Below are 19,106 nucleotides of genomic sequence, written 5' to 3'. Positions count from 1 at the left end.
TTTTTTTTTAATTATCGGAGGGAAATATCGATATTCCGATATTATCGGTTACTGAATATCGATATAAAAATATTGGATATCGGAGACAAAATATCGATATTTCGATAATATCGATATCCCATCCCTACGATGGGGTACTTGCTGACCAGACTTTTGTGAGTCTACCAGACCTATCATTTACAGTGGTGGCACTAAGGAGATTCAATTTTAACCTTAACATGACTCACTTGGCTTATATGTAATGAGTTTTATGTTATCTTCAAGGAACGATTGATGCAAAGCTCGTCTTCATGAAGTCTGATACTCCTGTCGAGGTGGTTGTGTTGTATCTGACTCCAATAGATGTTATGTACGCTTGGCCAGAAGATCTTGAAAAGCTTGTTCAATATAGTAAGGTTGTTGATTAGGAGGTGAATTAATAGAATGAGACTTACGGAGTGACAGCAGTAATTTCTCTAAGGATGGTAACCTCGTCCTACCGGGAACTATTCCTGTAGGTACGAAGAGGAATGCAAGCCTGGAGGGTAGCCAGCCGCCAGGTCATGCAGACTTTTGAATGTACAAATAATTTCTATTAATGCCAATTATGTATTTACATATTTCCAAGGTCTATTGCCTAACTTTCCATAATAAGCATTTACATAACATAATAGTTTTTATTTCAGTTCCTAGAACAAACACTAGTAAGAATATTTATTTCAATTTGTTTATATCCTTCGATCCTGTGATCCCAGAGAATTACTTCCAACAAATATAGTTGTTCTAAAGAAATATTGAAATTAATCATGTACCAGAGATAAATGAAAACAGTATCATTGCAAGTAGCAAGAATGAAAACTGACTAATAATTTTTGCTATCATCAATCATCAAAAAATCAATATAGGAAACTCTGGAATGTGAAAACTACTTTTTTAAAGTTGACTTAGAATATTTTGGTCATCTGAGCACAGATGTAATATATACACATTTATTTCGCACAGAATCGCTGAAAACTTCTTCCTTTACACTATTTTGGCCATGGTATTTTTCGATTATTTAGCGTAAGCATAGATTTTAATCCGAAAGAAATTCGAAGCAGTGTTTATCTATATTGCTGGTAAAAAGAATGGTTAAAAAATATATTTAAAAGCCTTCTCAACTCCCCCAGCACTTAAAAAACGACTTGGATTAATATCAAATATCTTATACACATCACTCATAGCCTACACTTTTTAACAATCACTGAACCGTTTTAAATTTCATGTCAAACAAAAAATGGTCTGCTCAATGAAATGGTCTAATGCGATAAGTCTCCAGCATATTCTATCCAGTGAATATGGGTTTATTTCGATGTATTTCTACGATAAAAAGTCATGCTGAACGTACTGGATGTCGGGCTTGAAATCTGAATAATTTTTTCAAAATTATCAAATAATAAATCCTACTTAATTAAGGTTGTATTAATGAAGTGATTGATTAACTTTTTCTTACCTTATAACTTTATATAATTAACTTTATGGCCTTATATTAACACTTTCTAACCCTTCTTACAATTAGATTATTAAATGAAAATATATAAATGTAATCATATGATTTGATTTCACTTCTTGTTGAACGAAAAATTGGATTACATTTTATGCTGTAAAAAAGTATAATTATTAAGTTTGCCATTGTAGAAAAACTGAAGATAACGACAAAAAATAAAGTAAAGAATAAAAATTGGAAACTTTTATAAATTATGCTAGCATACTGGGGCAGTTTGGTGGATATGAAGGTAACCCGATCTCTGTAAAGGCTCATGATTTATTTCAAAACATCCGTAATCTGAAACCAACAGGTAAATACCCAAACCATAGAAGTCTGTAGGCCACTGAGATCGAAATTTATGATGAACATGATCAGCAAACGTCTAGTCCCAATTTTGTCCCCCGCAAAGGGAGCCCCCCTCAAAAAATATTTGAAAATTAGTTTGTTTAATGTACATTCTCCACTTAAAAAATTTCAGCTGACACTCGAACATTTAAAAGATAACTAATAAAATTCTAGCATAGACTCTGACAGCTATAGAAAGGGAAGATAAAAAATGGTTGCTGTACCGAAGATACAAATAATTTCTTTTGGAGTATTTTAAGCAAAAAAAGTGATACAGAAAATGTCAATAAAAAGTAAACATTGAAGTACTTAAGATGCTAGTTTATATTATTCCGGAAAAATCTTAATTTTTTTTTTAAGAATCTCCACATCCTTAAAACAACCAATAGCACTAAAAAAAATAAAGCAAAATACTAACTAAAAAATATAAAATTACTAAAAAGAAGAGCAAATTTCCTAAAATATGAGCCCAAATAGACATCTGAACGTATAATATAGTATTATTCCCGAGATATAGTATTTCGTAAGACAAACACTTTTATCAATGCATCCAGAAATCAACATTTTGGGATTTTGACAAATTTCATGGAAAATACTGCTCCTAAGCAAATACTAATTATTAACTATTGTATTGTATGCTTACCTATAATTTGGGTGTTGACAGATATCTGTACGTTTAATGGTTCTGAAGATATAGATTTTCAAATATCGAGAAATCAACATTTTGTGATTTTATTTTGGCAAATATGAAAACCGCTACTCCTCTGAAGATAAACGTAAGAAACAACTTTAGAGTTCACCTTACTAGCTTTGATTTAAACTATAATAGATATCTCCACGTCTAATAATCCCTGAGATATAGTTTTCCCAAAATAAATTCGTTATGAAATGGTGCTTTTAATCTCGGGAACTATTTAATGCAAACAGCTCTATTAAGGTTCAGATTTTAGTAATGTTATTCTACTTTAAATGATATTGTAGTAGGTTTTTTAGTGTTGACGTTAGTATTAATGATATGAAACTTTGAAAAATGAATTTTTTAAAAAATGTTTTGATACAACCAGGAATCCTCACACAAGACTGAAAAGACAGGAAACTGTACGTCGATTCCAACGGCACTCACTAGACAAACGGTCTAAACTTCCAAATTCATTACAAAAGACTCTACCTGACTCTAATATGGCCAATTTGGACATACGGAGCTTTGGGGCTCTACTAAACTTTTGAATTCCTCTCGTATCCAATCCTTACGAAGATAACCGTATAAAGTAGATTGGAGGAAGGTAGTCCGGGTGGCGGTGACTAAAGGTTTCAAAACAGTAACAAAAAACTATTTATTGTTAAACAACGTTTCGCTCCACTTTACAGGCATTCGTTAGGGCTGATATGAATGGTGTTCTGTACTAACTGAGTTGGTAGCAGCTGTTGGTACAGCTTAGTAGCTTGGTAACCAGGGCCCTGTTTCATAATTAAGTACAAACTAATACTATTAGTCTTGTAGATTTATCTTAATTCATTTACACAGACTTGTACAATAGTAACTTGTACTTTAGTATTTTTTAATTCCTGTAATATCACTAATAGTCATCCCTATCATGAAAAAAATAAGTATTAGTATTATTACCACACTAGTTTCTACACTTGTACTAAGAACTAATACTATTAGCTTTCATTATGAAACACCCTGCAGTTCGTACAGAACATTATTTATATCAGCCCTGTAAAGTGGGGCGAAACGTTGGTTAACAATAAATAGTTTTGGTTACAATTTTGAATCCTTTATTGACTGCCACCCTATCGTGACTATCTTCCTCCAATATATATAGTTTTCATTAAAGTAATAACAAATTTGGTTGAAAGAACTGTTTTTTCCTCCAGGCTCTTGGTTCTGAACCCAACGTTTGGAAACCAATGATCTAGGTACTTTTCTATTCCATATTTTCTTTGTTTATCATTGTTCTTTTTAAGTCATTCTTTTCATTATGTGTATCAATTAATTTATTGCGTGCATGACTTTTCTTATTTCAATTTAGAATAATTGTTGAAACGAGAATCTTTCTCCTGGCCCTGGGAGAATTCCAATCGCTGGAGAAACAATTTACAGTGACGATCCCATGTGCAGATACAATGGACAACATTTACCCTTGGGTCAGTGGGCCATCATCTGAGTGGACAGAACTAATCAAGGTTCCTAGTGATCAGCCTCTCTTTGATCTCATCGTCTCCTCTAGACCAAGGGAGGACCTCTCTGAGGCATTTAATGATCTCAAATGTGCATTTGAAGGTCTTAAATTACAAATAATACGTCATAATATTGGTATTTTTGTATTTTAATACTTTGTAGATTAGTGAAGTCCAATCTCTTCTCCCAGAGGCTCCCCCATAATTTAATTACCCTTTTCATTTATATAAGAGAAATTGAACTATTTTTTTTTGTTCTTGGTTTATATAGAACTGATATAGGTGCGTCAGTGTTAAAAATATTAGTTAATTTAAATTGCTGTGGCCTATTAATTTTGTTTTTCTTGTCTCGTTGTTAGAATGTCCTCAGAAATTACTTTCAAAACTGTGTTTTCCCTAAAAATTTCATAACCCTGTTATGACATTTTTTCATTACCTCATGTGCCCTTTTGATGGCGCAATTTGTGGCTATAACACTCTCCGGAGCACCTCAGATATTGACGTTGCATGAACAGTATTACTACGTACGTGCATACATCCTTTTTTAATAATGTCCGGTGATGTTTATTCTTAACTTTTTTCTGTTCTTTTTCCTCAATATTTCAAAAGTTATTCAATATGATAAAATAAATATGATGTACTAATTTAGAAAAACTTAATAAAAAAAATAAAAGAACTATTCTTAGTATAAATAAACAATTTAATTTTATTTATAACGGAACGGCCTTAAAACCACGCGAACATCATTATTTTCACTTTCTTTCATACCCCTCCTCCCACCTTTTCCTCATTCTTTCCGATTGTTCCTTCCTTGTTTTTTCGGTCCACGAGACACCCTTTTTTATTAACACCCTTGCACCTCTTCTTATTCTTATGTCCGTATCCAAATTATTTACCTCTTTGTATATTTCCCTATTAGGTCTCAACTTATAGCCTTCCTGTGTCTTCTTTGGGTCATAAATTCTTATTAGTATTCTTCTTTCTATCCCTAACATTCTCTTTAGGCTGGTAAAGAAAACAATCTCCATTCTATAAAGTATCACCGGTTTGACAACCGTACTGTAGTGACTAATCTTTGCGTCTGTGACAGGCTCCTTTTATTATATAAATTTCTTGTCACAAAGCTTATTCTTTCCAATTTAGTTATTTTCTCTTTTATGCGTTCATTCTCTGACCCATTGCTACATATAATCTCCCCCCAGGTACTTGAATTTATTTGTTACTTTAATTCTCCCGTACATTGTCTCCACTATTTTCTTTTGAAAGTTTCTATCTGCTATCAATAATTCCGTTTTCTCATACGATTTCTGTAAACCTGTCGTTTCAGCTATTTCCATTATAGTGTGCAACTACTATATTGCTTCGCTTTCAGTCTCCTCCATTAGGGCAAGATCATCTGCCGTATCGTAAGTCATGCATTTTACTTTGATGTGCTTGTTTTTAGTCCGTATCCTTGCACCAGCATTGTTGCTCTTCCACATTTCCTTCATGATTTTGTCTAGAACTACTTTAAACAGTATTGAGGACAGCCAATCTCCTGCCTGAGTCCTGTTCTTATTTGGAAGGGCTTACTGATGGAACTCCTTGTCTTTCCATCCATTCCATACTCCTCCAACAGCTGTGTTTTTCTACCGAGTCAGATGCTTTTCTGAAGTTAACAAAAGAGATGTAGAGGTTTTTCTTTACTTTTGGTTTGTAGTAATTTATTAACAGTTTTAGGCTCAGAATTTATTCTTGACACGATCTACCTTTCCTGAAGCCTCCTTGATATTCTCTCATTTGTGAATCTATGTGTGGGTTCAGCCTGTTAATTAGCGCTTGAGGGAAAAATTTGATAACTGACCGCTAGCTTATAAATTCTTCTGTAGTTTTTGGTATCCATCTTCGATCATTTTTTTTACACAGGGGATGTATCAGAGCGGTTTTCCATTCAGTTGGGATTTTTTCTTCTATCCAAATATCCATTATTAGTTCCGTGATTCTTTTTCTAAAATCATCTACTAAATCTAGCATCCAGAAAATAGGCAGAAACCAGACTAGAAGATGCAACCAGACCACTCAGGAGACCCTCAAGAATTGTCAAACCAGGAGTGTCCTTCGCTCAAATGACTGGAAAATCAGAAAAGGCAACTCAGGCCCTGCCACAATCGCAACCTACACCCCATTATCCTCAACCTCAATCCCAACATTCTCATGTCTCTGTTCCTCAAACCTCATTCACTTCCCAAAAGCCTAATCATCAGATACCTAGTATACCCCTCCTCCTAACGCAGATCTCACAAACCTTCTCACCTCTTTCCTATCTGAATTTAGATCCCTTATCACTCCACTCATCTCCTTACTTACAAATCAAGTTTCTAATCTTATTCCTCCACCAAGAAACCCTTAAATGGCACCATTTAGGTCTCTTTCGATTCTCCTTTGGAATGCGAATAGTGTTCGAAACCACGTTAACTTACTAACGGCCTTATTACACGACAAAAATATTGACGTAGCTCTAATAACTGAAACTCGACTTACCACCAGACGATTAATGAACATACCTCAGTACCAAATTTATCGAACGGACCATCCTGACGGAACAGCACTTGATGGCACTGCTTTCATTATCCATCGATCCCTTTCAAATCACTTAGTTTTTCTATAAGCCCAAAATTTCCTACAAACCACAGCCGTATCGATCCAAACTTCTCTATTCCCCATAACAATAGTAGCGGGTTATTCCCCACCGAGAATTCCCACTTCCTAACCACAATTCAATTCCTTCCTTGATTCCCTCGGGCCACTTCCTTCTAGGTGCAGACCTCAACGCAAAAAATCAACAATGGGGAGCTAGAATCACCAATTCCCGTGGACGATCCCAATTTCGTTTGATGCGGCATTCTTTGTCCTAATTCTCCTACATACTGACCAACCGATCCTAACCGTAACCCTGACCCCCTGGACTTCTTTATACACAAAGGCTCAGGCCCTCTAAACACTTCCCTTTCACGCCTCGATAACCTATCTTCAGACCACAGTCCACTAATCCTAACTATCTCCATATCCCGAATTCCTGTACTACTTCCCACTACTACACTACTACCACCCTCACTCATAAGAGGCCCAGTAAACTGGAATTCTTTTCGCCGAATCTTAACAGACCAAATCGATCTTAAAGTTTCCCTAAAAAACCCTGAAAACCTAGATGACGCAGTCTATTTCTTCACAAACCTTATCCAACAAGCTGTCTGGTCTGCCTCCTCACCTTGAACTAGCCATTCACCTTTCTCACACATTCACTCCTCATCCTGAACTTCATACTGACCTAACCCAAACAATTGAAGAATACCTATCGTCACCAATCCCACTTTCCTTACCTCCTAGAGCAGTCACCCCTTCTGAGATGAAATATCAACTAAGGATGCTAACTCCTCGTAAATCTCCAGGGTATGATCTTCTAACTCCTCAAATCCTTTGCCAACTTCCTCTCAAAGCTATAATATTCCTTAGATATCTCTATAATTATATCCTAAGAACAACCCACTTCTCTATCCTTTGGAAATATTCCATTATAATTCTCTTTCCAAAACCAAAAAAACTCCTAATAATCCTGCTTCCTATAGACCAATCAGCCTACTTCCAATCCTCTCAAAATTTTTTGATAATTTTGAAAAATTCCTCCTTAAACGTATCCTATTCATCGTTGAGTCACAGAGTTTTCCCGCACACCAATTTGGATTTCGCCCTAGACACTCCACAGTTCAACAAGGCCTCAGAGTAGTTGACTACATCTCTTCAGCTCTTGAAAAGAAACAATACTGCTCGGGTGCCTTTCTGGACATAGCGCAAGCTTTTGGCCGGGTATGGCATTCCGGATTGCTTTTCTAGCTCAAAACTATATTATCCCAAACCTTATACCTTCCACTCCTACCTCTCAGATCGTTCGTTCCTTTCGAGTTCGCAGTGGTTCTGAGTACTCAAATATCTACCCCATTCATTTTGGACAAAAGACTCACCTGGAACCAACATACTAGATTTAAAAGATAAGAACTCATCAGACGATTCAGCCAACTATACCGACTGCTCAGCCAGACCTCTCATCTCTCACCAGAAAACAAACTACTAATTTATAAGAATATACTCCGACCTATCTGGACCTACGGACTTTGTGGAACAGCTAAACTGTCGAACATCAAACGTATCCAATCCTTTCAATCCAAAATCCTTTGAACCATAGTTAATGCACCCTATTACGTTTCCAACAGAACACTACACCATGACCTACATATCCCTTTTGTCCTTGACCTCATACCATCGAAATTCTTAAAATTCCATATAAACCTTTCCAACCATCCTAATCCTTTGGTTCAAACCTTATCGAGTTCCGCCCATCCCTACAGCCCTCCTAGAATGTTGAAACGGCAGTGGCCAAGAGACTTACTAAAATAAAAATGGACAATTAGTTCTGGCAATGGTCAGATTCTCCAATCAAGCTGAGTGTTTGCGGCTTTAGCGCACTTGCTCAGCCTCCACTGACTCACTACCAGCGATGCGGCGAGAGGGATGCGCTGGGATCTTTTGAGCTCTGCTCTACCCCTAACATGTGGGGGATAGAGTGGGCTCAGTGATCCTCAGGTCGATTGTGTAAATATTGTATATTAGAGTCTAAATGTGACTAGACTATATTATTTTATTTATTATTTTTCATACAGATAGTTTGAGTATGTTCATTTTGTTCATTCTTCTGTTTGTATATATTTTAAGAGATAGAGAGAAGACAATAACATATTGCCCACAACTGTCAGATATTCTCATATAGGCATCATTACATCTTATATAGGCAGATGTGTATTACAAGTCAAGAAATTTTTTTTTTTGTACCCTCCACTTGAAATAGATATGAATTATAAACAACTTTTGTAGTTAGGAAAAGCTAAACATTTCGGATTTATATTTTTTACTAAAAATAAATTTTGTGAGCATAAGCGTATATTTCATCTTTAAATCAAACATACATCATAATTTACACAATGTATGTTATTGCGAGTAACCTGCTGTTAGATAGTATTTTTGGGTTCATCGCAAGTATCAACCATAGACGCGTTTACGCTGGCTTTAGCATCCCTTTCAAGATCTTTCATCTGTTGATCATTTAACTTAGACTTTAAAAGATCAATCTCTTCTTTAGTGCGAATCATGATTTTTGAGGGAACGTTCATAAATCTGCAAAATAACAAATATAGTTAAAATAATATAGATTTATGTACAAGATGTGAACATGATGTTATGAGTTTATTTTTTATTAAACTTAAACTTCTGGTTTGTCAAAATCGTAAATCATTTATTAAGTTATATGAAGCGCAGAAATAAAGACATTATAAAACTTTTTTTTTTTATATCTCTGCTTTGAATTCGTGGGGACTTCTTTGACAAAATATAAAAGTTATAATTTTATTTTAAATATGACGTATTCCAAAGATAGTACTGTAGAATGGAGTACGTTCCCAACAGACTGTTCCAAAACAGTAGACTTATGAACAAAGTTTTGGCTAAATCTTTGGAATAGGTCAAATAAAAAAAAAATTTTTTAAACTTTTCAAATGAGTCATTTTCAAAGCAAAGCGACGATATGAAAACTAATATTTATATAATTAAAAAAATACAGAAACGATATCTGTTCACGTTTTGTTTTCCCAAATTTGCCTAAGAGTTTTAAACATCTATAATTAATTCTAAGTACTCCTTCATTTTATCATTTAAATCTTCTCAATGCCATAGAGGTCCTCTTTTTCTCATTAAAAGGACCTCACCTCAGAAAAGACTTCAACTGATATAAATTCCTCAGTTCCCATCCCTCTCTTGAAAACTGAATCGTTTATGGGTAATAACATATTGAAGCTATTACTAAATAGCGATTCTTTAACTGACTAGTTAGAACACTTAACAAAAAATCATCCAAATTTTGTATTACTTTAAATATGAAAACTATGTATAGTTAATAGTCAAAAATGATAAGTAAGGGAGAAAATCCATTTTTCAATTGGAGCTCTATATCTTTAAAACTTCCAAAAACACTAGAAACCATAATAGAGTATCATATAATGTGGAGTGAATTAACTAAAATATGAGTCCTAATAAAATCGTTTACGTATATTTCCCGATATATATTTTCTTAAAAATAAACAATGTTCCAAAACAATTTTTGATTTATGAAAAATTATATTTCAAGAATTGTCAGATGCACAGATTTCAGAACTGGTGGATTTTTTAAATTCGTATTTGGGATTATAAGTACCTTGAAACATACCAGGTGATAGGCTTATTCTTGTGGTCTACTAGAAAAGTTAATCAACGCCGTTTCCGCCGTTTCTTAGACCACCGAAATGCGAAAATAAAAGTATAAAATTAAAATTAACAAGTTTTAAATTTTACTAATCAATAAAACAAATTATCTTTTTAAGGATATGATGCCTATACTGCCTCCTAGGGACTAATTAAACAATATTAATTATGTCGGAAAATAAAATAAGTAAATATTTAATTAAATCATGAGGTACTGCATCATGAAAATAATATTTTTGTATTACAAGTTTGCATTTCAAAAACTGAAATGTGTTCTGTGCACACGAAACAAATATATTAGTCAGTATATATCCACGTCCTCTACCCAGTGGTTCCCAAAGTGCACTTCTGCAAGCGTATGTCATTTTTAAAAATATTTAGAAAACATTTTTTTAATTAAAATAACGAATATACAGTTCATTCTAATACAGTTCATTTGTATTTATTTTTCTCATTTTCCTAAATACTCAACCAACTCAAGGATAATTGTGGCGACATTTTTATATTTTATTTTTAGCTCAATACGGGTACTGTGAAAATTTATTGGCCCAAAAAAAGGTGGTATGAAATTTTTTTAGCCCCAAAAGGATGGCATGGCAAAAAGATTTGGGAAAGCTGTTCTACTCCTTCCCTCCTTCCCGACTCAGTTCAGGGAATAACCTCCATAAGCCAAGCGAGTTATGTCGAGATGAAGAAATTTTTATTGCTTAACCCACTCTATAATCAGTGTTTTCTTTTCTGTAACATAAATAATGGTACTTGTATTTACAAAGCAAGGGAGATCAAGTGCCTATGTGCACAAATGGTATAACCAACAATGCCGTATAGTTTGGCGTTGATCGAGAAAATTTAATTCATTAAAACCGAACATTTTAAATTATTTTTGGAGAAGTAATTAATTGAATGAATGGAAAAGTAATTTTTACTGGACATTCAATCGCTATAATAAACATTACAGACAAGTAAGTAAATTGGAAAACCTGGTATATTTCTGATTGCGTTTGACATGTTGTAAAGTAAAAAAATAAAATAAAATAAAAAAATACGTAATCAGTAAATTTGTTGAATTAATCATTTTTACAGGAAATGTAAAAATCACTTAAAAATATTTAAAAGAAATTACTTTTTCATTGTGAATTGTTTTTCTTGTTCTTGCTCTTTCTTGCGTACCAGCAAACCTCGTATCACGTATCTTCTAACCAAAAAGTCGTTGTCCTGTGAAGATAACGCAATTTGTTTTTCTTCAGTCCTTTCTGATAGCCACATTCTGGCATAATCCATCGCCATAAGCTGGAACATATTAACTTCTTCCTGAAATTAATTAAATTTAATGTAGTAATATTTATAACGTTCATTGCCGGCACTCCTAGTCACTAATTATTTGTCACAAGCCACAACCCCATTCAGAGACATACAAAGCCCACATTTACCTGTTAAGACTAACAGCATTCCTCCCAACATTTTGGTATATTCATAGAACTTTTCTAGTGGCCGATTTAATTGGCTTTGTTTGCAGCCCATCGAATTTGCATAAACATTTTAACCGTCGTAATTAACTGTCTATTACAATAGAAACCCGATTAAACCCACACTTCGGATTAAGTGGGTGTAAAAAGAAAACTGAGAAAATACTAAGTTCTATAAAAAAAAGAAGTCTTTTTTTACTACAATTAAAACTTCAAGATCGTTTGTACATTTAAATTAAATCATATTAGGTGTCTTAAGATCTCTTTTTAAAATTATTTTCTATTGCACTAAAGGAGTCATTTTCTAATATTTAAAATCTTTCGACGTTCCTGAAAACCCTCAACCGTTTTCTTGGTAATGATCAATTTAACGATTATAGGAATCTCATGATGAATTGTTTTATTAACATAAAATCTAAAATGATTTACGTTCAAAAACACAGAGCGTATATTTTCATTTCTTACCTTTTCATAGGAAGGAATGAAAGGTCCTGATGTCGAATTGGTGTACTCAGAAGACATTATGCTGTCTGGTTTTTTTTGAGGTAGTGCTGGCGTCCATTTTAAATTTCTCCCCCTCCCCTTCATTCTATTTCTAAGCTAACTTCCTTTCCTAGAATGGATCAAACATTATCATGTATTCTACCATCAATAAAGGCTAATGATATTTTGCAAGATTAAGGATATTTCAATTATACGATGATGAAAAAAAAAAAAAATCCAAAATGAAATAATATATTATTTATTAATGGTTTGTGAATAGTCAATAACCATCCGCTTTCAATGAGTACCAATAACTACTAGAATTGTGTTCTCCTAGGCGAGTTACTTTCTTCGATTACACCATCAGAGAGTAATTTTCCAATATGGGACTCAATATAATTTTCATCTTCACTCGAATGTCGTCTGGATTTAATAGCGATTTGCTTACAATTTGGCATTAAGTGCTCAAACAACAAAGCAAGGCCCACATTTGCACATTCAAGGCTACTACTGACTTGCAAATAGGGTTTGTTACCCCAAAGTAACTGATATACACGAATGTTCTTTTAAAATATCGTGACCTAGTATAACAACAACACAACATTTTTTGTGTTACAACATTTATTATCTAAGATTTGCAAATCTGCGATACAGAATGCGTTTATTGACATGGCTAAGGAGGACGAAGCCATGGCCTGTTCTGAGGTAGTTGGATATTGTTTTAATTTTTATTTTGAATCAAAACTCTCACTAATACAGCTCTCTGAATTACTCGTATCAATGAGCCCTTCTGCAAGAAAACCATCGAATGAGGAATGCAAGCAACTGTTGGTCATTCTCCATAGTCTTGAGAGGAATCATGGTTAACTATGAAACAGCAGGGCAATGCTTCAGTTTAGAACACCTGCATATTTATGGAGAGCTGGGCAAGAATGGAATCGTGGATGCCGACTAAATCCACAAAAGAAGCATTTCAAATTTGTGACAGCAGTTAATGGCTGAAGATTCAACTGATTCGTGTCTCCAGAAGATTGCTCAGACGATCCAATAAATGACTGATTTGTAATATACGACTCAGAAAATGATTGAGCTGACTCTAATGACTGTGCTTTAGCAAATGCTTCATCTTAGTCTTGATGAGTAATTTTTTTTTAACATCGTTGCCGAATATTACTTAACGCTAGTTCAATAATAAATGCGTCTCTGATGTATTCAGCTCTATAAACTTCAGCTATAACAGCTTTGAACCGGCAATAAGAAATAAGAAGTTGAAAGCATTGATCAACATTTTTGCCTGGTAGTTGATGTCTACTCATTAATTTATGTCTAGAAAATAATTCATTTTAAGTGTGATATATAGTGAATTTAATTTAAATAATTAATTTAATAGCAGCCTCATATGATGTACATTCACTAATGAGCTCGTATATAGTGTGACTAACATGACTGTCTAATACTAATAACTTAGCTGCTTCAGAAGCCTTGATAGAATTAGTGAAGACTTCGAATGTTTTCTTCCAGTGATTCCATTAACGGATGCTTGTTCCAATTGTGTGATCCACTTCAAATCGTTCAGGCTTGAAATATTTCTCCATTGCGTCATATTGACAGTTCCTTACTAATTTATTTTTTAATAAATAGTAATGAATAAACCTTTTTAAAAACTGAAAGTAAGGCTTTATTAAACCAACACAGCAGTTAACACAAATAAGGTTAAGTATGGCAAATCAAAACATATGGTAATTCTAAGGACAAGAGAAGTAAGGTAAATGAATCATATGATACAATTGAGTATAAAGATATTTGATCATAAAAATTATTTATACATAGATACCTACAAAATTTTATCACAATAGTGTAAACCAAATATTTTAGATTTTTTCTCATTGTTGAGATTGGCCAAATTTCTATTTGAGCAATTATCACAAGCATAAATTTTTGTAAACACATTATTATATATATTTTTATGCTCTTCAAATATTATAGAAGTGGACTTTGACTTCCTTTCGTTAGTAAATATGCGATGTGCACGGAGTAGTTTGGTCACACTACATTGCCACTAAATTAAAATTAAAAGATTAATTTAAAAAAAAAATGTTTTCTTTTATAATAAATGGTTGAATGAATTCCTATAAATTATTAAACTATAATAGTAATTATGGTGGAAAAAAGCAATGGGCCAATCTCTCCTACCAACTTCACCTTGTTTGGTTGACCATTTGATGAAAAATCGTATGGTTATTTATGTAAAATCTAATTTTGTTAAATCATTTTATTGACCCTATCTCTCACTATTTGGAAACATTTTTGGAGGCCGATGTATTTCACTAGCACTTTTAATTTATTAATGGGAAAAAATTGTGCAATGAGCCATCTCCACATTATGCTATGAACTTCAAGTCAAAGGTTGGATCAAATATGAAGTAAATGTTTCTACTTCATGGTTATGCCAATTTTTTTTTTTGTATCTGATAAACAAGTTTGTGGGTAATTTTTATTGTGACTTTTACCATCGAAGTTATAGAGGATTAGATTATGCTTGATAATAATAAAATGTTAGTGCTATAAATAGTTATGATTATTTTAAGATCAAAGAAATCTGATTTTAAAATATTTAAAAAAATCTATTTTATTTACATTACATGCGTTTAAATCCTATTCCTTCAGCTTTGCTGGTTACAAGACTGGTGAGCTGGAAAAAAAATTCTGACTGATCTTAAAAAATCCGTTAAAAAAACAACAGATTGACTAAACTATCGAAAAACTCACAACACCGATAGGAAACTATCACTAGCAATACTTGACAAATGAACATACAAATTTTTTGAGAAAACAACTTACTTTGTCACATTTAAACCTTATATACAGAAAAACGCCGGACAAAAGCGAGGTGGCACAGAACCAGATAACAACCCAGTTGTCTTCCAGATTCCGGTGAAGAAACATCGTCGGTGCCTGTGCCTTTGATCTTTGGAAACAATAGTGCGTTTGTGTAACTTTTAACAGTGGTTTCCGAGTTTGTGTTTATGGCCCGTGGAGTTGTTTGGTGATCAAAAACAGATAAGGAACATCTTCAATTTACATTCTTATTAAAACTCATTGTTTTTTTGTTTTTTGTTTTTGGTTACATTGGAAGCTATAACGATGGCTGAATCTCCACCAGCTAAACGTAAAAAAGCAAAATTTAAAAGTACAGACATAAGAAATAATGAAACTAAACCCAAAAACTATAACAGGTTTTATATTATTAAAAGAACAGAAACTGATGAAATTGGAAATGTTTTAGATTTCAGTAGGATTTCGCCTTTTTTTATTTACAAAAACTTAAATAATCTGATTAGTGAAGTCAAACAATGTAAAAAATTAAGAGATGGAACACTCGGTATGGAACACTTGGTAGAAATATTGTCTGATAAACAATCCGATAAAATCTTAAAATGTGAAAATCTTTTAAATAATTTTCCGATTAAGGTTGAACCACACGCTAGGCTAAACATGAGTAGGGACGTTATTTGGTGTCCGGAGCTCAATTTTTTGTTCTATCGAAGAAATTAAAGATGAATTGAAAATGCAGAACGTTGTTGATGTAAAAAGAATGACTTTTTATAAAAATAACGAAAAACATGAAAGTAATAATTATCTCTTAACTTTCAATATCCCAGCTTTACCCAATGAAATTAAAATAGGATATCACAATGTTAATGTTAGAATGTTTATCAGTAACCCGACGCGATGTATGGTATGCTGTAGGTTCGGCCATACAAAACTTAAATGTAAAAAAGAGCCAATATGTAGATATTGTGGAAAAGCCAAACATGAAGGTACACAATGTAGTAGCCCCTTAAAATGTGTCAATTGCCCAGAACATGACTCTTTTTCGAAAACCTGTAAGGCTTTTCTTAAAGAAAAAGAAATTAGAAGTATTCAAGATATGGACAAAATTAGTTATATGGCCGCAAAGAAAACGTACGAATCATTACATCCACTTTCTTCTCAAATTACTTTTTCTAATATTGTGAAAAAACAAAAAAAAGTTAGTGTTAGTGTACAGACTGATGAATTAGATAAAGTCTTCGTATTTAAAAAGTCGTCAGAAACAACTAACAAACCATCCTTAGTACCCGGTCTTTCGGGTGATAGTAATAAAAGCGGTACCCCCACTCCTCTCCTTCTCCTCTTTACACTCCCCTCTCCAACTATTCCCGTATCTACCTCTCCCATTCCACTCCCTTCCACACCTTCATCTTCCGAATCTCCCACACCTCCTAACCCACCGCCTACGGCTTACAAACAGATAGTAGCTGTTCGTTCCACGGATCCGGACTCTTTAGCTTCGGAAAAAAGAGCCCCTAACGAACTCACCTCTCCTCACGCTTGTCCAGGTAACTCACTCGGTCAATGGACTTTAGTTAAAGATAGGAGAGCTAGAAGTAAAACTCGAACTAGATCTCTAAACCGAAAGCAGAGCGAAGAGAGAGGAGCAAAGAATACTTAATATAGGATCTCAAGAGTAGGTTCTTCTCAGCTCCACAAAATAACTAGTTATGACCCTAGTCCAATGGAACAGAAACGGTATTAAAAGTCATTTTAATGATTTGAAGATATTAATTTCTGATGAAGATCCGTTCTGTTTAAGTTTACAAGAAACACATCTAAGGCCTTCAGTTCAATTTACTCTTAAAGGTTTCAAAAATGAAAACTATGACCGTGCATGTAGAGGAGTAGCCATTGCCGTAAAAAACTCAATCTATTCCCAGCCAGTAGAAATAGACTCCCCCCTCCAAGTAATAGCGGTTACAATTCATTTAAACATTACCTTCACAATTTGCAGTATTTATCTTCCTCTAGAGAACACCATAGAAATAGAACACCTCCTTCACATCCATAGACTGCTGACAAAGCCTGCTTTATACGCCGGAGACTTTAATTCGAATTCAATACTGTGGGGGATCTAAAAATGCCAATCCCAGAGGTCGAATAATTGAAAATTTCCTAGATTTAACTGACCTTCTGCTACTAAACTCCGGTGAACCAAAGTATTTCAGCGCTACTCACCGCACATTTTCATCTATAGATCTTTCTATGTCCAGCAGTTCACTAATCGATGCTATAGACTGGACAGTTCTACCAGAACCTTATGGTAGTGATCATTTCCCAATCCGTTTGAAATTGAGAAATGTCAATCACGATAACAGCACTATACCTAAATGGATCATAGAAAAAGCAGATTGGTCTAAATTCACTTCGCTAGCTGGCCCGCCACAAGATCCCCCTAGTAGCCTAACTATCGATGATGGAAGCCAAGCTATAACTGAAGCTATACTCACAGCTGCAGAAACTTCAATCCCACAAAGCCTGGGCTGCCTCAAAAGGCCGCCTGTTCCCTGGTTCAACAATGATTGTAAGAAAGCTATACAACTTCGAAAAAAGGCTTTCAAGAATTTTAAAAAAAATAAGATTATGGAGAATCTAGTTGAATATAAAAAACAAAAAGCTATATGTAGAAGAATTATAAATGAAAGAAAACAAGAATCTTGGAAATCATTTATCGAGTCCATTAACTCTTCTACCCCATTCATTGTCGTATGGGATAAAATCAGGAAAATAAAAGGAACTAGAGCAACTTGCAGATATACTCTATCTAATGAAGGGAAATTGTGCGACGATCCAGATTTAATAAGTAATATATTCGCGGGATATTATTCTAAAGTATACAATGATGCCTCTCCTATCAATGTTTTTCGGCATTTAGACTTTTCCACCACTGAAGAATACCAAGATTACAATACCCGATTTTCAATTTGGGAGCTGCAAATCAATATTACAAGGCGTTAAAGGATCTTCACCTGGTCCTGACAATATACACTATGCCATGTTGGATGCCTCTTGGATTTTTATAATTATATCTGGACCACTGGAAATTATCCTATGGACTGGAATCAATCTAATTTCTTTAAAATAGAAAATATATCTATAAAATTTCTTCAATCTACGATTCCTATTCTGAAAACAGGACAAGATAAACGTCATCCATCAAGCTACCGACCAATTTTTCTAACCAGTTGCTTATGTAAGATAATGGAGCGAATGGTAAATAAGAGGCTCACATGGAACATAGAAGAGTACCGTCTTGTCCAAAACTTTCAATGTGGATTTCGCAGAGGGAGATCAACTTTGGATCACCTGGTTCAAATGGAAACTGAATTACATTATGCCTTTCTTCAAGAGGAGCAAGCTGTTGCTCTCTATTTTGATATGCACAAAGCCTTCGACAAAACAAATAAATTCATCAATGGAAAATTTATAAATTTAATCTGGTCACCTAGTCATATTGAGATTAGAGGCAACGAAATGGCAGATAGGGCAGCAAAAAAGGCGCTCAACCTTCCGGGACCAAGTAAAGCTTTCTTGACAGCATCGGAGCTCGCACGGCCACTAAGAGAGGCCATATTACAGGAGTGGCAGGCACTGTGGGACAGCAGCCCGCCAAATAAATTTAAAGTGATTAAGAAAAATGTCAAGGCATGGAGCAGCTCCAGTCGCGGCAACCGCAGAGAGGAGGTTGTATTGACACGCCTAAGACTAGGGCACACCAGGCTCACACACCTTAACTTAATTACAAAGGAGGATCCACCTTGATGCCAGAAATGTAATCAAAGAATGACAATAAATCATATCTTCGAAGAGTGTGTTTTCTACGCGAGAAGAATAAATGAACTTCAAATATATCAGAGGCCTTGGGAAATGGAGAAACATATTTAAATAAGATTATGTCTTTTCGGAAAATACAAGGACTATCT

General features: G+C 34.2%; 2 protein-coding genes across 5 annotated transcripts in view; both read right to left on the bottom strand.

The window, feature by feature from the left end:
* The window catches only part of LOC106686334 (uncharacterized), a 25,149-nt gene extending 23,581 nt beyond the window's left edge, over nt 1–1,568 (bottom strand). Inside the window, exon 1 of one of the 3 annotated variants that reach the window (XM_014429564.2) lies at nt 1,472–1,568. The gene's annotated coding sequence lies outside the window, so the exon portion shown is untranslated. Of the gene's footprint in view, nt 1–227; nt 591–1,217; nt 1,386–1,471 lie in introns of those variants that run through there. The other 2 variants (XM_014429565.2, XM_067045409.1) reach the window with 2 other exon arrangements.
* A 7,418-nt stretch (nt 1,569–8,986) lies between these two features.
* LOC106686327 (uncharacterized) overlaps nt 8,987–19,106 on the bottom strand; it is a 17,480-nt gene continuing 7,360 nt past the window's right edge. The window contains exons 1-4 of one of the 2 annotated variants that reach the window (XM_014429554.2): nt 13,749–14,014; nt 12,289–12,436; nt 11,481–11,668; nt 8,987–9,238 (exon numbers count right to left, since the gene is read on the bottom strand). In XM_014429554.2, coding sequence (XP_014285040.1) covers nt 9,073–9,238; nt 11,481–11,668; nt 12,289–12,411 — 477 coding nt within the window. In that variant the 5' untranslated portion in view covers nt 12,412–12,436; nt 13,749–14,014 and the 3' untranslated portion in view covers nt 8,987–9,072. Of the gene's footprint in view, nt 9,239–11,480; nt 11,669–12,288; nt 12,437–13,748; nt 14,015–19,106 lie in introns of those variants that run through there. The other variant, XM_014429553.2, reaches the window with a different exon arrangement.

This window comes from Halyomorpha halys, unplaced genomic scaffold, assembly GCF_000696795.3.
Source record: "Halyomorpha halys isolate HHAL.00 unplaced genomic scaffold, Hhal_1.1 Scaffold809.1, whole genome shotgun sequence".
Taxonomy (NCBI): domain Eukaryota; kingdom Metazoa; phylum Arthropoda; class Insecta; order Hemiptera; family Pentatomidae; genus Halyomorpha; species Halyomorpha halys.
This window is presented reverse-complemented; position numbering and strand designations above follow the sequence as displayed.